This window comes from Salmo trutta, chromosome 35, assembly GCF_901001165.1.
Source record: "Salmo trutta chromosome 35, fSalTru1.1, whole genome shotgun sequence".
Lineage (NCBI taxonomy): Eukaryota > Metazoa > Chordata > Actinopteri > Salmoniformes > Salmonidae > Salmo > Salmo trutta.
The window spans coordinates 19,826,677-19,846,072 of NC_042991.1; the positions used below are offsets into that span (position 1 = coordinate 19,826,677).

The 19,396-nt window shown below is 45.2% G+C and overlaps 1 protein-coding gene across 5 annotated transcripts in view; it reads right to left on the reverse strand.

The window, feature by feature from the left end:
• The window catches only part of LOC115174807 (E3 ubiquitin-protein ligase TRIM9), a 25,796-nt gene extending 7,142 nt beyond the window's left edge, over nt 1-18,654 (reverse strand). For 3 of the 5 annotated variants that reach the window (XM_029733727.1, XM_029733726.1, XM_029733725.1), the window contains exons 1-7: nt 17,796-18,654; nt 7,419-7,514; nt 6,196-6,318; nt 4,078-4,188; nt 2,888-3,041; nt 450-518; nt 26-186 (exon numbers count right to left, since the gene is read on the reverse strand). In XM_029733727.1, coding sequence (XP_029589587.1) covers nt 26-186; nt 450-518; nt 2,888-3,041; nt 4,078-4,188; nt 6,196-6,318; nt 7,419-7,514; nt 17,796-18,551 — 1,470 coding nt within the window. In that variant the 5' untranslated portion in view covers nt 18,552-18,654. The remainder of the gene's footprint in view (nt 1-25; nt 187-449; nt 519-2,887; nt 3,042-4,077; nt 4,189-6,195; nt 6,319-7,418; nt 7,515-17,795) is intronic. The other 2 variants (XM_029733723.1, XM_029733724.1) reach the window with 2 other exon arrangements.
• Between the last annotated feature and the right edge of the window lie 742 nt (nt 18,655-19,396).

A 19,396-nucleotide genomic window follows, 5' to 3' on the forward strand; every position in this document is an offset into this window, starting at 1 on the left:
TCTAATATATGAAGGATTATCTGACCCTGTATTGACCCCCATTGCCGTCGTCCAGCTCCAGGACGAAGCCTTCGATGGGGTTGCTAGGGGACACACTGACCCTCCAGGCCAGGGTGGCACTGTTGTTGCGGGTGCAGCACTTCTCTAGCTGCAACAGGGGGGCCGGGGGCACCGTGGCAGACTCCACTGGAATAGAAACGGATGGCAGGAACACCACAGAGGAGTTAACATCTATCACTGCATGGATAAGTAGAGGTGATAGGGGTTGTTGTCAGGCAAGTGTGAATTTTAAAAGGGAAGAGTGTAAAGGGTAAAACATGCATGGGAGGAGAGCACTGTCGGGACCACTCTATGCCCCTTAACGTGGTAGCCTGGTGTGGGCTGGCAGGTCTCAAGGAGGAAAAGGGGACAACTTGGATTTGGATGATCATATAGCAGCTCTGAAATACCTCCTGAGCTCTCCGTGTCTTTCAGTCCACCTGCATGCATTTGTTTCAATAATGGAGTCTCCTGAATATCTGAAACACGATATTGGACATTTGTTCATGTGGGATGCTTGAGTTATTTTGCAACATAGTGGAACTGATCAACTGCAGTGCTTTCTCAAAAGAATGTTGGTTCAACTCCCCATGGGTTCAAAATCCCATTTGTTTTACATTACGTTTTATTTGGGCCAGACTGAGTTGGCAACTGGGTAAGGGAAAATCTTGTCTGCTTCATTAAGTGTTGAAGCGAACTGAAATACATATTTGTTTATAAAAAAATAGATCCTGGTATTCTAGGACATTGCCAGGGGATATACACTACAAATCTTCCTCAGATTTACTCAAGCATAATATTTGGTTGCATGGTTAAATAGACTAATGGCAAAATAGCTGTGGACACATAGTATACTCAGAATATTGAACTTGGTTACACCAGCCAAGCATTTGGATTGTAAAACATGGACACCTTTCTGGTCAGTTTTGCAAAAACGTTTCTACCACTTCACCAAACAATTAAGCACAGAATGAGTACAGATTATGCATATCACAAGAGATTGATGAACAGCCATACAAAAACATAGTACAGTCAGGCACACTTAAAAGATGAGTCCACTGAAATCTAAGGGACAGATTGAAATTCACTGGAGGGGAGGGGTATCAAACTTTTATTTTTTGCTTTGGGGGGGTTGTGTGTTTTTTGGGGGGCATAGGGGAGGGTAGTGCCTTTAGTCCCTGGTTTACATTCACTCTTCTGCTCGTATTTTCCCTATAAAGAATGGCTTGACTTCGTTTTGATATTACCCTAATAAAGTTTAGAAACATTTGTGAAGGTTTAGTATGGTGTGGCTGTTAAGCTCTCCAACTGACTCCGACAGCTGCACTTGAGGTGAAGAAGACTGTTTCAGCCCTACCAGAGCTACTCCTATAATCTAACAATATAATGCTTATCTTTATACAACATTTAAGGATACATTTTTTACTAATTACCCTCCTTTTGTAGGTCTATATCTGTATCTGTATAGCAGGCGCAGTAGCCATCTGACATAAAGAAATCACATCGGTGTCGTAGCACTGGCATCTCTCTCTCTCTGGGGTTAGGCCTAAGCTTATTTATTTAAATATGAATATAATACAGTGGGCACGCAATGCCCTGATACATTTTGCACTAAAATCTCTGACAGCTGAACCGTGAGGTGGACAATGATTTTCTTTTAGGAAAGTAGCCTAAACCCCCCTCAAAACAATAGGCTATAAAGTTTTGCATATGCTATATGCTATATGCTATATGCTCTCTCAGAGAGAGAGATATGCCGGTGCTACGACACCGATGTGATTTCATCGAAACACAAGGAATAGCTTGAGAGAATTGTACTTAAACTCCCCCTTCATGCTCATCTGGAGGTTGAGCGTCTTTTCGTCTATCTCTGTAATGTGTCTGTATTTATGTAATTGCATAGTATTTATGTAAACAAATAGGGGACCACAATTATTATTTCACTTTATTGTGAAATCCTGGTCACTTTAGAAAAATCTTTGTGTACAGTATATATGTATTTTTTTTAACTGACAAAATCTATCGATCAATCAATCCAAACTGCAGCGGCCAATTGATGAATGGAAAGATACATCTGTTACAAAACACCAAAATGTTTAATGGCATTCGGCGGTTGCCAAGCCAAGCCTTTAATACAGGGTAAGCCTACAAGATAGGGAGGGGTGTATTTTCTGTTCGTCGAGATTGACATAGTCTATTTATTGTGGTATTGGAAACGGAAACCATGATATTGAAGCGCCCGAAGTCTGTATGCTTTGCTTATTGGTTGTGTGGTGCATTGGCACAGAAACCTGACATTTGTTGCATATATTTTATATAATTATAAATATGGTATCAAAATGTTGGAAATCAGATTTCCCCCTAGCTGATCATTGTCTGCACCAGGCTCTGATCGTTGTGTAATGAAACAGACAGGGAGAGGGAGCTCGTCTGTGGTGGTTGGCGAACCCTCAACCTTCTAGCCCGTATCCCTGCGTGGCATCGATTGTTCCACAAAACCATGCTGAAGTGGCAAAGTCGATATCCACATTTATAAACACATGGTTGCTACAGTTATTGTTATTTGTGGTCTTAAACATTATTTTGAGTTGATTCTATGAGGGGGGAGGGTGTTCAATGTATTTTACAGTACAAGGGGAGGGTCATGTGAAAACTTTGGGGAGGGGGTGCATTTTTTTTTCATGACAACTTGAGTTGGACCAGCCCCCCCCCCCCAGTAAATTTCAAACTGTCCTTACCAATGTAACAATATATTAAATGTGTATGAATAGACTCACACTATACAAACAGTAGCAAGTATATGAATATGACTTATAAAACGGATTAAAACGGTACATAGATTGGGTACCTTTGCTCTGGACAAAGTCCAGCTGTATTATGGTCTGTAGCAGGGGGTCGGTGTTCAGGGTTAGGTCAAACTCAGGGCCCACCTTGGGCTCCAGAGCCCCTTTGACCCACTGGTCCTGAGACGATGTCACACGTTTGATCAGCGCATCGGAGATCTACACAGAGACACACAGCAGGAGGGATCAGCATCAAAGCAGATACAACTCCCCTAAAACATTCATCTACATAGTAAATATACTATTACAGAGCGCAATATGGTTGGCTTTTTATGATTTCTCTGAGGCTTTATGCTTCTGGAAAAATGCCAGCAGGAAATGTGCTGCATTTAGGAATAGCCCTGTAAGGCAGTGGTTCCCAATCTTTTTCAGTTACTACACCAGCACCTGAATTTGGCTCTGCCTGAAGTACCCCTGAAGGACCCCCTCATGTGTATTTTACCAGTAGCCCAATGTTCTCAGGAGTCTTCTCAATTACCCCCTGTGGATGGGCCGAGTACCCCCTGGGTTCTAGTACACCTGGTTGGGAACCACTGCTGTAGGGTACCAGCTTTCATTCTACCTGCAGAGCTTTTGTAAGAATTTATACAAGCTTTTATGTACAGAGCACAGATTTTGTTCCAAGGGGTATAAGAAACTGTACAATCAATACTTCATACAAATTTGAAGGGAGTAGATAAGCATCGATTCCCAGAAGATAGTCTTTCCACTTTATTTTATCTGATTCAAACCGCTCCTATCAAAAGACCAGGAGAAAAAATGGCTTCCGGCTAATGGTGTGGGGAACTAAATATGACAAGTCACCTTGATGAGGGTGTCACATACCAACGTTCAGTATCAGGTTAATCTTTATTAGTGCAAGCCAATGAGAAATGGTTTGGAATGACCTATTAAGTATGAATATCTTCATCCACACTTAGCCAACAACAAAAACATGTATCCACATCTTTCTACAAGCTTATCATATGTACTCAATCTATATTTATTAGTATAGTAAAAGATATAAGCGGGTCTTTCAAAGGTCTCCTCTATTTGGTCTTAGCATTTAGAGCCCAGTAGGAGACAGGGACATCTGAGGGAAGTTTTCTCTGCGTGAGAGGCAGACCGGCAGGCAGCAAGGACAGCCTCATCCATAACTTTCTACTAGCAGAGCTCCTGACCCATTCATCTATCCTTCCATACTTCACTACTGTACCTGCAGGAAGCCGCTGGGGTCATTCTCTTTGATCACCTCCAGACAGTACTCCATCATGCCTGTAGTCTGACGTAGCTTCATGGTGCAGTGAGTGATCTGTTCACGCACCACCTGAACACAACACAACACAACACATGAGAAGCCAGAAGGACATAGACAGGCACCCTTTAATGTCATATTAACACTGGGCAGGCATTTCACACGCACATGCACACACACACACACACACACACTTGTGGACCCCAGGAAGAGTAGCTGCTGCTTCAGCAACAGCTAATGGGGATCTGAATAAAATTCAAAAAATACACGTGCACATCAGAGGAGGCTGGTGGGAGGAGCTATAGGAGGGCAGGCTCATTGTAACAGCTGGAATGGAATAAATGGAGCGGTATCAAACACATCAAACATATGGAAACCACATGTTTGACTCTGTGTGCTTCCTCCTCTCCACAGAGCACTGGGGAAAAGGGATTTGGGTGAGTGTCAAAGCCATTCATTCACAGCTAATTGAAATTCAGTGGACTGTCACCATTTTATGAGCCATTGTTTGGGTAGACCACTTATACCTGCTCATGTGTTCAACTCATCTTTGCTTTTTATAAATAAAAAGGTCATAAAAGGTAGATTAATTTCAAAGCAGTTAATCACTCTATTATCAAATGAAGCCTTAGAATTCCAAACTTATCCAATAAATAATTTGATTAAGTCACTGACACATTCAGGCAATAAGCCCATAATTAATTAAATGCTCATAAACTATTCAACTGGATCTTAATTGAATAAAATAAGCATAAAATTAGCATTCCTAAAGGTTAGATTGAATAAAATATCACACAAATATAAACACACCAGAGGACAGTCAGGAACTGTCATATCTATCCAATGATAATGAACGGGCAGTAAGGTAAATAACTGTAACAACTCAGACTGAATTGACTGTATAATCCTCACATCACGCAATATTAAAACAATAACAATCCAGCGCTCTATGGATTATGCCTGGACTAGACTGTCACGAATCACATGAAATGACTCTCTCCCTGGGAATGTGTAGTGTGGCGAAAGAGGCCACTGATAAAAACACCGCCGACAGACTACTACCTCGGAAGAAATGAATTAGAGTAGAAAATGACGTTCACCGACACAAACTAACAACACTTGACGATTGAACAGGGGGAAACAAATGCCCTGATGTTGGGATTACATGACAAAAAATAAGATATTTGTGCCTTTGATGATAGAAACAGCTGCAGTCAGGGATCATTGTCTTGTAGCTGATATAAAGTAGCTTACCGCTATTCACCAACCATCTATCTCTACCATACTGTAGGAGATCAAATGTAATGGACACCAAATGCTGTCACGACAGTAGTTTGGTAAAAGCCCAACAACTGCTATTTACAGTCCAGTTACTGACTTTACCATATGGCCATGAACTACAGTCCATAAAACTCTTATTTTGTAATCTTCTGAAAAGGGCACATTAGTGTGACGGCCTTAATCAAAGTGAAATGAAGAGACCATTTTTTTCTGCTGTGTGATGCTGTAGCAGTCCTAGCTGCTCTTCAGCTCCAGCCCTGATAAACACAACAGCTGTCCTCTGAAGCCCCAATCCTCCAGCCGGGCACGTTGAGCCTGGGCATGGATCCATGTGACCCACTGAGAGCTTAACGCCAGCCAGCCTGCAGGCCAAGGCCCACCCCTCCGCTGGGGCTTCAGAAGGAGAGGACAGGGGGGAGGAGAGAGACCTAAGTCCAGATGCACCTCGACCTAGGCCAAAACAAGTGCACAACCCTGGATGCCCTTTGTGTCTAGAGAAAGCTGACAGCTGAGTATTATGAATAACAGTTATCTATTGATCATATTTTTTAAGTGTGCAAAGTCATGTTAACATATTTGATGCAGAGAGAGTACTGTGATTATTGTTATCAATAAACCATAAACCATTCACCGAACTGAATAATGCCATCTGTACATTACAGCCAACATAACCTGGTCCCCAGGCTAATTGTGCACAGTACAATCCGAGCTTGGTCTGGTGTGTGAGACTGTAGTCAACATGACGTTCCCACCCATCAAGCTGTTGAAGCGTCCATCAGATCAGACCCACTGACCCACCTTGAGCTTGTACTCCCTCTCTTTGGTAACCTTGGTGAGGAGCTTGGCTTTCTGCCGCGTCAGAGCCTCAATAAGGGCGTCACACTGAGCCACCAGGCAGGCCTCGAACTCCACCCCGTTCTCCTGCCAGGGACACAACACATCGCTTAATGACAGAACAGGGAGGTACAGGGCGCTAGGGCGAGACACAGAGAGACAGGGGGCAAGGACACCACCGGACTGCATATTCTGACACCACACTGATTCCTGTTAAATCTTCCATCATCGACACTTTATATCAATCATTTATGTGAGAGTAGATGAGGCCTGAGATAGTGAATTCTAATCTAGAAACACTTTGCACTCAGTTCAAGGATGAGCAGAGCTGGGATTTTACTCAAATAGAATCCTCTCAAACAGAGAATAAGAGTCTTAATAAATCAAATCAAATGTTATTTGTCACATGCACCAAATACATGCCACATGCACCAAACAGGTGTAGGTCCTACTGTGAAATGCTTCCTTACAAGCCCTTAACCAACAATGCAGTTCAAGAAATAGAGTTAAGAAAATATTTACTAAATAAACTAAAGTAAAAAATTATAAAAAGTAACAATAACAAGGCTATCTACAGGGGGTACCGGTATTGAGTCAGTGTGCAGGGTACAGGTTAGTTGAGGTAATTTGTACATGTAGGTAGGGGTAAAGTGACTATGCATAGATAATAAACGGTGAGTAGCAGCAGTGTAAAAACAAGGGGGGGGGCTCTTTGACAATACACAGCATTGCTGCGACTGATAAGACATGTAAGTGCAGTATAAAAGCTGTGATTGTCTGGGGCAGTCCCTGTGGACAGTGTTGCCGTGCTGATTAGAGTGGCACAGCAGCCCTCTCCTGCTTCAGCTGTGAGCGTGGTCACAAACAGATACCTTTGTACCCGCTGAGCGACAAGAAGTGCATTATATGTAGTGCCAGTCTAAAAATAAATAAAAACCTTTTTAATCTCCACAAGTTTCCTGCATAATAAAAAGATTCCAGAAAGTGACATTGTATGAATCTGGAGCTTATTTCTTCTTTCTTTTAAGTATTTGTTGAGCATCTGTATACCCTTGATCTACAAAGCTGACTACAGGTAAGTAGTTTACGGGGAATACAGGTTAAATTGATATAAGACAGAAATAGCAATTGTATTCTATTTCAATACATGTGGATATTTCAATTGGATCTGCAAGACACAATGTTACCTGTATCTGCTGAAGCATGTTCTTCAACTGCACCAGAAATTCCTTGGCATCCTTGGCTTTATCCGACACACCATTCAAAGCTTGGGACAGTTGACACTGTGAATCAAAAACACACAATTAATCATCCAAAATAAATAAAAAACACAATCTATGCAGACATTTCAATTGAATGAGTTTGAGAATGCAGCCACTTCTGAGCAATAACTCTCCATGTCACTTCTCTAACATGTTAAGATTAAAGCCTGGGGCAGTACCAGTGACGAAATATTCAGTACAGTATCATCGATGATGCAAACAACTAATAAACACTGCACTCAAACCCACCCACATGACCTCTTGAGTCATAAGAATTAAGGAGATTCAAACGAGTGCCACAAAGCCATGTGTAGAAGTCAAGCCCTCACCTTGTAGTCCTATAATCACTTATTACTCTATCTTTCACCAGATCTGCTCTGTGCTGAGGCTCATGGCCCATGAGTGATGGGTAATCATGGTGTAAACCAACCCTGCTGTGATCAATCTGGCCAGGAACCAAACCTCCCTCCCACTCCTCCCACCTGCTCCTCCCACCTGCTCCTCTTCCTCTGGGCCTCTCTGTAGGGCTTCTCTGGGGCTGGGCCTGTGGGCTATGTGCGTAGGTTCAAGAGGGCCGCAAATCAAGCCATCTGGCAAAACAAGCTGTCTGTCCGCACCGCTAACAAGGGGATGAGTGATTCCCCTCCTCTTTGCTGTTTCTTTTCACCAGGGCCCGAGTCACAGCCCCAGACAGATAGGACAAGACAAGGGGGCATTGCCAGGCCAGTGTATGTCTGCTAAGCCCTTTCTCTCTATACTGTGACACTGTGTCAGGGTGACCTCCAGGGGTCAGGGGGAGGGGTCCGGGGGCCCTCCTATGGGGAGAGAGCCTGCCACACGGCAACTTCCTGGACAACACCAATTAATGTCCTTTCACTGGGTTGTGCTTGTTTATCCTGACAGTGTTGTATGGGAGAGTTGGATTCAATATGGTAAGGAAGGATGCTACTGCTCAACATGAAGAAATGATCAAGGGAGCCATATCTTCAAGGTTTTATCAGTCTTGTCATGAGCCCCCATTGTAAGATCCAGTTTTTCTTTATGAGCTAATACTAAACTTCATGTTATAATTAAGTTCTGGATATTGTCCTCATGTGGCTCAGAAGTGGCAGCGATCTCATTTGTAGAGATGGATTACAGCATCAGTGGTAGACGACCTACATAACCCCTTCACTGTCACTAAGGATGACAGGTGAGCTATGGCAGGAAAAAACACCTGTTGTGAAGTAATGAGTAATACGAGTCATAAGGTGAAAGGTGAGGCTCTATTCTTCAAAGAGGAATCCAATTAATCATTTTACAAATGTACCCTTAATCGTAATGTATTTCCTCCAGAAAAAAAGGGGGAGAGGCATCCTTTTTCCTGTCAGCAGCATCCTTCCTCTCTTATTATCTGATGCAATGAATGCAATGAAGAGACCCAGTAATGCCATTAGAGAGAGAACTCTTAAGTAATATGCATGACATTTAAGAGCAGAGGCTGTCAACAGCAGAGGAGCATAGCTATTCATTTCCAGCCCAGTGTTTGGGGATCTGGGTAAGACGATGCAAAGCTGCAGCGCTCATCTGCGGTGTTGACCATGATTTCAAATGGGTATTTAGGGACACTCCTGGAGGAATAGCTTAGATTCTTATCGCCTCCATCTCCCTTTTTGTTTCCCCTCTCTTTTTGTCTCCACCTCCTCCCCTTTCTCCCTTGCTCAGCAGCTGTGTCATTAGCACTCCACATCTGGATGAGAGCAGAACCAATCTCCCTCCCCGGCTCAGCCTCACACAAATCCTCTGGCCGTATGGCACACTGCTGCTCCACCACCGACTAACGCTCAACAACATGTCCACGACAGCCAGTACAGCACAGTGCTGCACAGCACAGCCAGCTCAGTACAGCATCACAGAGAACGCACACAGTTTGTGTGCGCATTGCCACGTACTGTGTACAAACTCCCTGGAAAGACACGTATCATTCTTGAGGAAGCTTGGAATTACTGATGGCGACTTTCCTTTCCCGAAAGCCAGTACCTCGGCTTGGACCGAAATACAGGAAGCAGAGATGGATTGGGTAGTGGGAGAAAATGTCGTCTGCCTGCACCCAACCCGGCTCTTGTGCGCTCTGATGCCAGTTACGGGAGGCTACTCGATAAAGAGAGGGCAGCCAGGTTCGGTGTGTACCCCCTGCCACCTGTGTTTGCCTCGGTTCAAGCATTGCTTGCTTCTCTTCCCAGACTTGTTGATGAAGGGTCAGGTCCCACCTCAGTGATACGGTCCTACGTGGATTTTCGAGACCGGACTAGCTAAATGAGCCCTGCATAGCGTGCTAGCCAGGTTGGCTAACTCTCTGAGGCGAGCTAGCTATTACTAACTATTCCTGCCTCGCCACAGTGGTGTTGCTGGGTTAGCGCTCTTGTTTAGTATACAGTATGTAGCGTTAAATTGCTTGGTTATTCTAAACGGACCACGCTGTGGTCAAAGACACTAGCTAGCCTAGCTTATGCTAAAAAGCCTCCTGGCTAAAGTCGGCAAGCATGCTTAACTTCCGGCGATTCAAATTTACTAGCTTTCCCAAGCGTTATGGTAACCCCATTCCTCTTTTCAGGTCCTGGATTTGGAGGAAGTGAAGGAAACCGGTTTTGCATGCATCTCCAATGAAAAAGTAGCCCCCTGAGCACTTGGCTGTGGTAACCCCTGGAGCAAGGGGCCATGACCAGTGCGCCCCTCCGCAAAAACATTACTGTGACAATAGTGCCCCCACGCTTGGCAAACAGTCTCACGGAAGCACAGTCTTTTGGTTTCCCGAGTGGCGCAGCGGCTAAGGCACTGCATCATGGTGCTAGAGGGTCGTCACTACAGACCCTGGTTAAATTCCAGGCTGTATCACAACCGGCCGTGATTGGTAGGCCCAATGTCGTCCGAGTTAGGGTTTGGCCGGGGAAGACCGTCATTGTAAATAAGAATTTGTTCTTTACCGACTTACCTAGTTAAATAAAGGTTCAATTAAAATAAAATAAAAACTCACGGAAGCACAACGTATGTTGGAAGCTTGTTCATGTTTAATGCTGCCACCTCCGTTACCCACGTTCCACGGTGTTCACAGGGTTCAAAGGGTATATCAATCTCCCCAGGATGACAGTGACAAGTTGGGTCACTGTCCTCATGGGAGCGCCCCTCCCCATAGGTGGCTCAATACTGGGATTTATTGTTGATTCCTGCCTGTAGCTCACTAGTCTCTATGAGGTGTTTAGTGATACAGGTTATGGTCTCTGTAGGCGATTAGTTGTTGGTAGCAAAGTCGAGGGAACAAGCAGGGTTGGACACGACCAAGCTGTCTGGGAATTAGATTCAATTACGAATCAAACCCGTCTGTCACAACAGAAGGGGTCTGTTTTTCAGAGCTGTCCCATTCCCAGCTAGGTTACAAGGCACTTTGTCACCAGTGCCTATGACTTTGCTAACCTTCATGATACTTTTTTTTCCCCCTGGATCTAATTTTAATGCGTGCAGTCCACCGCTGGGTGCCAGCCGGTCACCGAAATGCATCTTACTGCCTAAACCAAGTGAGGCTCGTTGTGACAACAGTACCCAAGTGGCACGGCCAATCGGGGTACGTCACTGGTTGCCGGAGCCCATGTACCCAGAGTGGGCTGGGCTTTAGGTAAACCATGGCACTTTAACAACATTTTTTCAACCGAGTTCCACTGTTCACTGGTGTTAAAAATGTTGTCTCCCGTATGTGAGTTTGATGAAATGTGTTCCTTCTCCATGTTCAGACATACGGTTGTCAAGAGTGGTGTAAATGGAAGAAGAACTAATTTCTCCAAGGCTACAAGGTGGAGTCCAGTCTGTGTTGACCAATGGCGCGCATGTGCAGTGTCGCCCTGGGTCATGCGAACAGTGACATCAGGGTACAGGCTACAATTTGTTGTGTGTCCCCCAAACTTCTGCAACGTCATCACATCGACTGTTCCCGAGGCCTCAGCGCCCGTTTTGAGGGAGGAAAGATTCTCCCATCTCCAGAAGCAGACAATCCGAGTGGGTCCTATGTCCGTACAGCCAGCATTCCTGGATACGAAAAGGGATAGGACTTTGGGTCCCATTGTAGACCTACATGCCCTCAGCAAGCACCTCAGAGTCTACAAACTCAGGATGCTCACCAGCAACCAGCTATCACAGCAATTGGCTGGTGGTGGCGGAGTTGAGGGGGCAAGCAGCGTTACACACATCCATGCTACTGTCCGTATTCAGTCTCTAGGCTTCATAAGAAACCAGAAAAAGAGCTGTCTGACTCCATCTCAGCGCATTCCATTTCTGGGTCTAGAGCTAGACTCACTCGCGTATCACGCCTTTCTATCCCCACGGAGGGTGTCCGGGTTTCGACTCTGCTTAGCCAAATACCGGCTGGGCCACACAGTGAATTTTCGCCTGTGCCTATGCCTACTGGGGATGATGGATTTTGTGATGGAAGACGTTTCCGTGGGACTATTGTTGATACGGCCCTTTCAGTGCTGAGTGCTAGCCACTCACCTGGACGCAACTCAACATGGCCCAGTGGTGGGACCCTCCGCTATTGTCAGGGGGCTCCCATAGGCTGAGTTGTATCCCGAAAGTTGATCACGACAGACGCATTCCCCAGGAGGTGGGGTGAGCTGTATGAAGGAAACTCAATTCGGGGGGTATGGACACTGGTGCAGAGCGCACTGCATGTCAATTACCAAGAGTATCAGGCACTCAGGCGATTCCCCCAGTTTTTGTTGGGCTGGCTTGTGCTGGTCAGAACCGACAATATCTCAGTGGTGGCGTGCATCAACAGATGGGAAGAGACTGTCTCTCTCCCACCTAACCTTTACTCACTCCCTGTTGCTGGGGAGCAGTGTGCACATGCTTTTGCTTTGGGTGACACATGTCTCCAGTTGCCTTTACTCAGGTGCAGATCTTTTATCTAGGTGGGACCCTCTCTCCCAGGTATGGGACATTTTCAACATTTTTCTCGATGAAGGACCCGAGTGCCCCATTGGGAACGGACAGTCTGACGCACCAGTGGCCTCGGAACCTCCTTTACACGTTTCCACCAGTGGTTCTGATTCACCCCACGTTGGAGTGGGTGCACCAGGAGTGCTTACCATTGATTCTTGTGGCTCCCCAGTGGCCCAGGCAGCCTTGGTTCGCAGAGACATTCGCCTTTTAGGCGGGGACCCGTGGAATCTCCCGTAGCACAGGGACCAGTTGTCCAAGGTACAGGTTTGGCAAGCGAGGCCAGAGATTTGGTTCCTATGGCCCTAGCCCTTAAGAGGGCCAATTTGATGGCTAGAGAATTACCTCAGAATGTTACTGCTACCATTCAGTCTGCAAGGGCGCCCTCCACAAAAGGGCTGTATTTGTTTATTTTTTTAATTAAAATGTAACCTTTATTTAACTAGGCAAGTCAGTTAAGAACAAATTCTTATTTTCAATGATGGCCTAGGAACAGTGGGTTAACTGTCTTGTTCAGGGGCAGAACGACAGGTTTTTTCTTGTCAGCTCGGGGTTTCAATCTTGCAACCTTCCGGTTACTAGTCCAACGCTCTAACCACTAGGCTACCTGCCGCCCCAATGCGTATAAGTGGCAAGTATTTGAGCTCTGGTGCCAAGATAAAGGACTTGTTCCTTTTCAGTGCTCTTTTAGGGACATCCTTATGTTCCTACAGGAGCTTTTCAAGCATTCTCCACTTTAAAAGTATACATGGCCGCTGTCTCAGCGTGTCATGTGGGAATTGACGGAACCTCACCGGGATCTCACCCCCTGGTGGTGCGGTTCCTGAAAGAGAGAACTGATCTCTAAAGACCGGTCTCTAAACCTATTGTGCCCACATGGGACTTGGTGGATCTGAAAATCCTCTTCTTCAAAACCTCCATGCTCATGGCTTTGACTAAACGTGTTGGGGACCTCCATGCGTTATCCGTACACCCTTCCTGTACTCAGTTCGCCTCGGGCGACTCTAAGTTGGCGTTGCGTCCAAATGCGTCCTTCGCCCTGAAAGTCATGGCTATGTCCTACAGGACTTTAGCTTTTGAGCTATTTCCCTTTTTGCTTCTGAAGAGCAACAGAGGTTGCAAGCCCTGTGTCCGGTGTGAGCTTTATGCACGTACATTGAACGGAACCAGGATATCCGCTTATGTGACCAACTTTTTGTCTGTTTTGCTAATCCAGCTCGCGGCAGGGCGCTCTCTATGCAGCGTCTCTCCCACTGAATTTTCTGGATCTCCCTGGCATATACCAGCAAGGAGCAAGGGTTACATAAAGGTGTACACGCCCACTCCATCAGGGCTCTGGCAGGGTTGACTATAGGAGATATTTGTGCTGCGGAAGTTGGGCATCACCACACACTTTTGTGAGGTTTTATCGCTTGGATCTCACTGCTCCCAGTATAGCACACAGTGTGCTTATGGCTGGGACAGGGGGAATTCACCAGGCAGTGTGCCGTGTGCGCAATACCCAGACTGCCGCATTTGGCGGGGTCAGGTCTGGGGGGTCTGCCATGGGCCGTTTCATTTAGTATCTGTTGGGGTCAGCTTGGGTTGCGATTATATTTCCCCATAGTATGTTCTACCGAAGTTGACTGACAAAGGGAACGTAACGTTATGACTATAACTACTGTTCCCTTAAGGAGGTACAACACCTGTTTGGACCCGCACCGTCTGTTTCTGGGCTCAGTGAAGAGCGGTATTAAATTGAAGGAATGAATTCGAGCCTCACGCTTATCACCTGTGGAAAGCCGGACTTCCAGCGAGGTGCGGATTTCATTGGCCTTGTCAGTTGTGATTGTAGATCCTTCAACAGAAGTTGCAAGAGTGCAACTCCCCATAGTATTTTTTTTACCTCATTTCCCTCCTTCAGTGAACAGTAGTTATAGTAATAACGTTATGTTATATACTTAAAAGGAAGCGCCTTAACAAGATATCAAATATTGATAGGATTTGCTACATTAATATATGTATGAACATGCAGAATATGGACAATTTCCATTACATAAAACCCAGTACAAATTACACTTGCAAGGAATAATTAATTATTTATTTTTTCATACTATGGGACAGTCAGCTTTTCAGCTGTGTAGCTAAATAAATTGAAAAGCATTGATCATAAATTATTCCTGCTATTTGAGATATTACACATATTGTAAAACCTGTAACATACACTTACAAAGTTAGGATATATTAATCCCAATTTTTTCCAACATTCTGGTAACTTGCCACTGTGTAGCCATGGTAACACTTGCAGTATTTGCGCACAGCACTACAATCTCATGTCCACACACTTCACAAAGGTCTTGCCCAAGCACTCATTCTCTCCTCTAAAAATAGCTCAAAAATTCTCCTGCTCCTATGCCTTTGGTTACAGTAGTTGCACACATAAAGTATACGCACTCATCCTTTTATCCCTAGCTCCCCCATCACCAAACGTTTATTCATCACAGCATTTACCAAGTCTAGTGTATCAGGAACTATGCAGCTAGAGTAAGGCACAGCACACATATTCAATGGGATGGGAGATACTGTACTTTACATTATCCACATTCTGGAGCCAATGCCATTGCTGGGTCTGGGAGAGGGGCTCCCTTTTTCTGTATGCCTGAGGTAGCATAGCAAGCTGTCTTCAGCTGCAGTATCATCTGTATCTACAAAGAGGAACCATGGTTTCTCTAATCTCCTAAATGAGTCTTTGTGGCCATTTATAATGTGCAGTATTTGGGAATTCAGGACAAAACAAAGTTGGTTGTAACAATCGGCGAGCTGCCCTTCTGGACTTGGCAGGGACCGATTGCGCATGTCTGTTGGTGCCTCGTGAGCAATGCCCTGGACTTGTGCATCCAGGTACAGAGTTTGGGACCAGTGTGTAGAGTGTGTGTGTGTGGGGGGGCTTTAAATAGACACTGACTTTGGGTGCTTCTGCTTGGCTGCCCACAGGACATTCACAGGAAACTACACCACTGTGACTTACCATCCAACCCCTCATCTGTGGTTTATCTGCTAGTAAATACATATTCATGACGTGTTCCTGGAAATAATTATTTTCACTAACTCACAGTGGCACTGTAAAAGGAGAGAAAAATATCATTGATACCCTAAGGCAGTCCCTTGTGTTCTGTTGTTTCATTTGACATACTGTAAATAACATAAACATAACGATGTCCTTCTTTACATTACTTTCAAATCATGTTTGTAAAAGCATCCCCATATAGAAAGATAAGATTGACAACTGAAGGTTCAACAAAAACTAATGGTGGTTTATTGTTATTCCCACTAGCAAGCCAAGTGCAATACAACAGCTTGAGCACTGTAATAAGAGACACACCCCACCACACACACACACACACACACACACACACACACACACACACACACACACACACACACACACACACACACACACACACACACACACACACACACACACACACACGGTCTCTTATTCCCAGTGGACGTGGGTCAGATTTGAGGAGTGAGACAGCAGCAGTCCAGCAGAGGAGGTGTGTGTATGTGTGTAGTTGGGCTTTCAGTGCTGATTATGTTCTCCACGGTCCACAGACGGTCAGCACACACATGCCTCTCCATTATCAGCACTCTGGATCTCTGCAACATGGAGGATGACAATTGCCTCTGGGCCACATGCCACAATCCATCTGTGGTCATAAAAGAAACCTTGGACGAGCAGCCTTTCTCTCTCTCCTATCAACACTGCAATCTCCAGGCCTTCCTACCCTAACGAACAGACTGGTGGTTGAGTCTGTTCAATTTAGTTTTCTGTCAGCTCCTAGAGGAGGACAAATGATAAAGCATGTCAGAGCCTGAGGGTGGATCTGGAGCTGTGGGTGAGAATGTGAGTAATAGATGTGAATTAGTCCCCTATGTCACAACAGAATTACATCCTAGTGACAGTGACATGAAGGGCTGCCTGGTGTAGTGGACTCATTCATACATTTGGTCTCGTTTACATTTGGGCTCAGTTGGTAGAGCATGGTGCTTGCAACGCCAAGGCTGTGGGTTCAATTCCCATGGGGGACCAGTATGAAAATGTATGCACTCACTATAGTATGTTGCTCTGCATAACAGCATATGCTAAATTACTAAAATGTAAATGTGCATTTTAGTGACATGCAGTGACATGGGGAGCTGTCTGGTGCAGTGGACTCATTCAAGAAGAGGTGTGAAGTGTGATAGAGTAACTTCAACAGTACAGAGATAATTTGCCACAATAGCAGACCAATACATTCATGTCCTCCCCCTCTTCATCAACATATACTCCCATTCCATCTCTCTCTCTCTAGTTCACTCACACACACACACACACACACACACACACACACACACACACACACACACACACACACACACACACACACACACACACACACACACACACACACACACACTTCCAACCTGAGGAGAGCTCACTTGACCATCCCATTCTTGTCAGTACAGAATGTTGGCCATAAAACCACAAAATGGACGATGTACTAGTGTATAATTGAGCTCACTCAACCCCAGGAAATATATGAACTAAGCACTTCTGCATCTTTTATTTATAGGGCTCATTAGTTATACATGCTGCTTCACACTTATGTGATTTTCACAGTCCTTTTGTGGGACAGTAGGCTAGTGTGATAAAAGGGAACTGAACTCAGAGCAACCCTAATAATCAGTGAGGGTGAGTGGGAAGACGGATGCTGTTTGATAAATGATGGATGGAAGGAAGGTCGTGGGGCATACAGTCCCAATCATACAAAATGTGAGATTAGTGACCCAGTTTTCTCTGAGGGTGATAAAGGCTTTTAATTTCATTTGTGATAGCTGTGTAATAGCTCAATGTAATGTGTGTGTGATTGGGTACTACTCTACTATCTCTCAGTCCACATTCTGCCTATAGAAATGTTATGCCAGGGAGGAGGAGCAGAGCCCAGCTCTGAGTCACAGCATCCTACTCCTCTTCACCATGTAGTGGGAGCTGAGAAAACCATGGGGCATGTTACACAGCGCTGGTGACCTTTTCACCAACCCAGAGCTGTACTGTAGGCAGGGAAAATCTGGCCTAGAAACTGGAGTTTAGTAAACTGACACTAGTGAGTCAGACTTGTGGGCTCCAATTATTTATTAATCTGTGATTAGGCTATAATGTTGCTGGCTGGCTAGGCCTACTATAGGTTACCAGGATGAATTGTCCCTTACAGTAAATTGTTGGTATGATTGAAATGGTACTGATGACATCGGTGATGTGATGCTGCACAGAGCAGCGGATTATGGCCAAGGCATCCCCACCGCCTCCATCCTTACCTTGTGCTGTTTCCACATGGCCGCTAAAGGTTTTACATCGTGACTCCCATGCTTGCCACCCTCCAGACACTTCATGCAAACTGGAGTCTTGCAGTTGACGCAGTACATGCTAAAGTTCACCGTGTCATGGTCGGCACATGTTCCCTGTTTGCGTAAGGTGGCGGCGGGCATCTGCTGTCCTCCTGCAACTGGCGATTGGGTCGGTGGCACTAATCGATGTTTGGCAAGCGGTCCACGGGAAGGGTGGCATCGCTGCTGGCAAGGTGTGCAGTAAAACACGTCACACTGCTCGCACATCACAGTGGCATCGACAGGGTTGCGGTCACATAGCTGACATTTCACGTTGGCAGAGCGGCTCTGTTGATACCGAGACACGATCGCCTCCAGTAGCCGGTTACGTGGAAAGCCCCTCAGCCCCCGCTCATCCAGAGAGACACTACGGTGACAGAGAGGACACGTTATGGAGCAGTGTCGGTGCACCAGAGTCGGAGGAAACACCCTTACCCCATTTGGAGACTTGAGGCACGGCGTGTATGATCCATAGCCGCTGTCCGTTTCACTATACATGCTCATTTTGTCCATATCCAAATAATCGTAGTCCGAGTTGGAGGCACGGCTATGCGGTGGTGTTTCGCCTTCTGGGGTCTGTACAATGATATTTCGGGCGCACGCCAAACACACATTGTGCGAGCAAGGTAAAAGAATAGGATCCTTGAAAAGAGAACCGCAAACGGGGCATTTTAATTCTTCATCCATCACGTCTTCTATACAATGCTCCTCACACAGAACGCAAGAGCAGCAATCTATGAAAACAGACCAGCACTATTTGATACTGACAGCTCCCTTGCCCGTTTTACGCAGGCGCGCGCGACTGGGAATTGTTGGCGTTGTAGTCCCGAGTGGATCAGTTCTGCAACTGCAGCTTCACAATAAGAATTTCACGTTTATGAACAACAAAAAACTACAACCCCCTTAATCACAGTGAGGAGTCCCAACGTTTGTGAAAAATATGGTCATTGTAGGCTATTTACACCTCGGTGATACTAAATGTGTTATTAACCAGTAGGCTATCTTAAACCATATGGGTAGCAGACGCACCTGTCTGCACATTTCACAGGCTATTGAATGTGCAATGCATGTTGGTGGTGATTTGATTTCATTTAGATTTTCAACCTAACCATTTAAAGAAACGCTGGATGCATATTCTGAAAATTTGGCACATTTTCCCAGAACGTTTCCCTTTTCCTACTGATATGTAGGTCAAGCTATATCTATCCATGATTCACATGTTTTGCATATACACCCATTGTCCTTGCCAAATTGGTTGGCATCCCTGTGAGCCCACTGTCATTGAAATGTCCTGTCAGGCATAATTAACTAGTCAGGACAATGTGTTCCCTGGCCCTGATGTGTGCAATGCACCAGGCTTGGAATAATTTACATCCATTGTGGCAGTTTATAAATCAATTGGTCTCAGATTATCTGAGATCCAGTCAAGGGGCTGTCATTTCAAGAGTATAATTGCTTCATACAATGGGAAAAACTCCACAACATGAACAATTGATAACTCATGCTTTGTATGACACAATCCCAAATTAGAC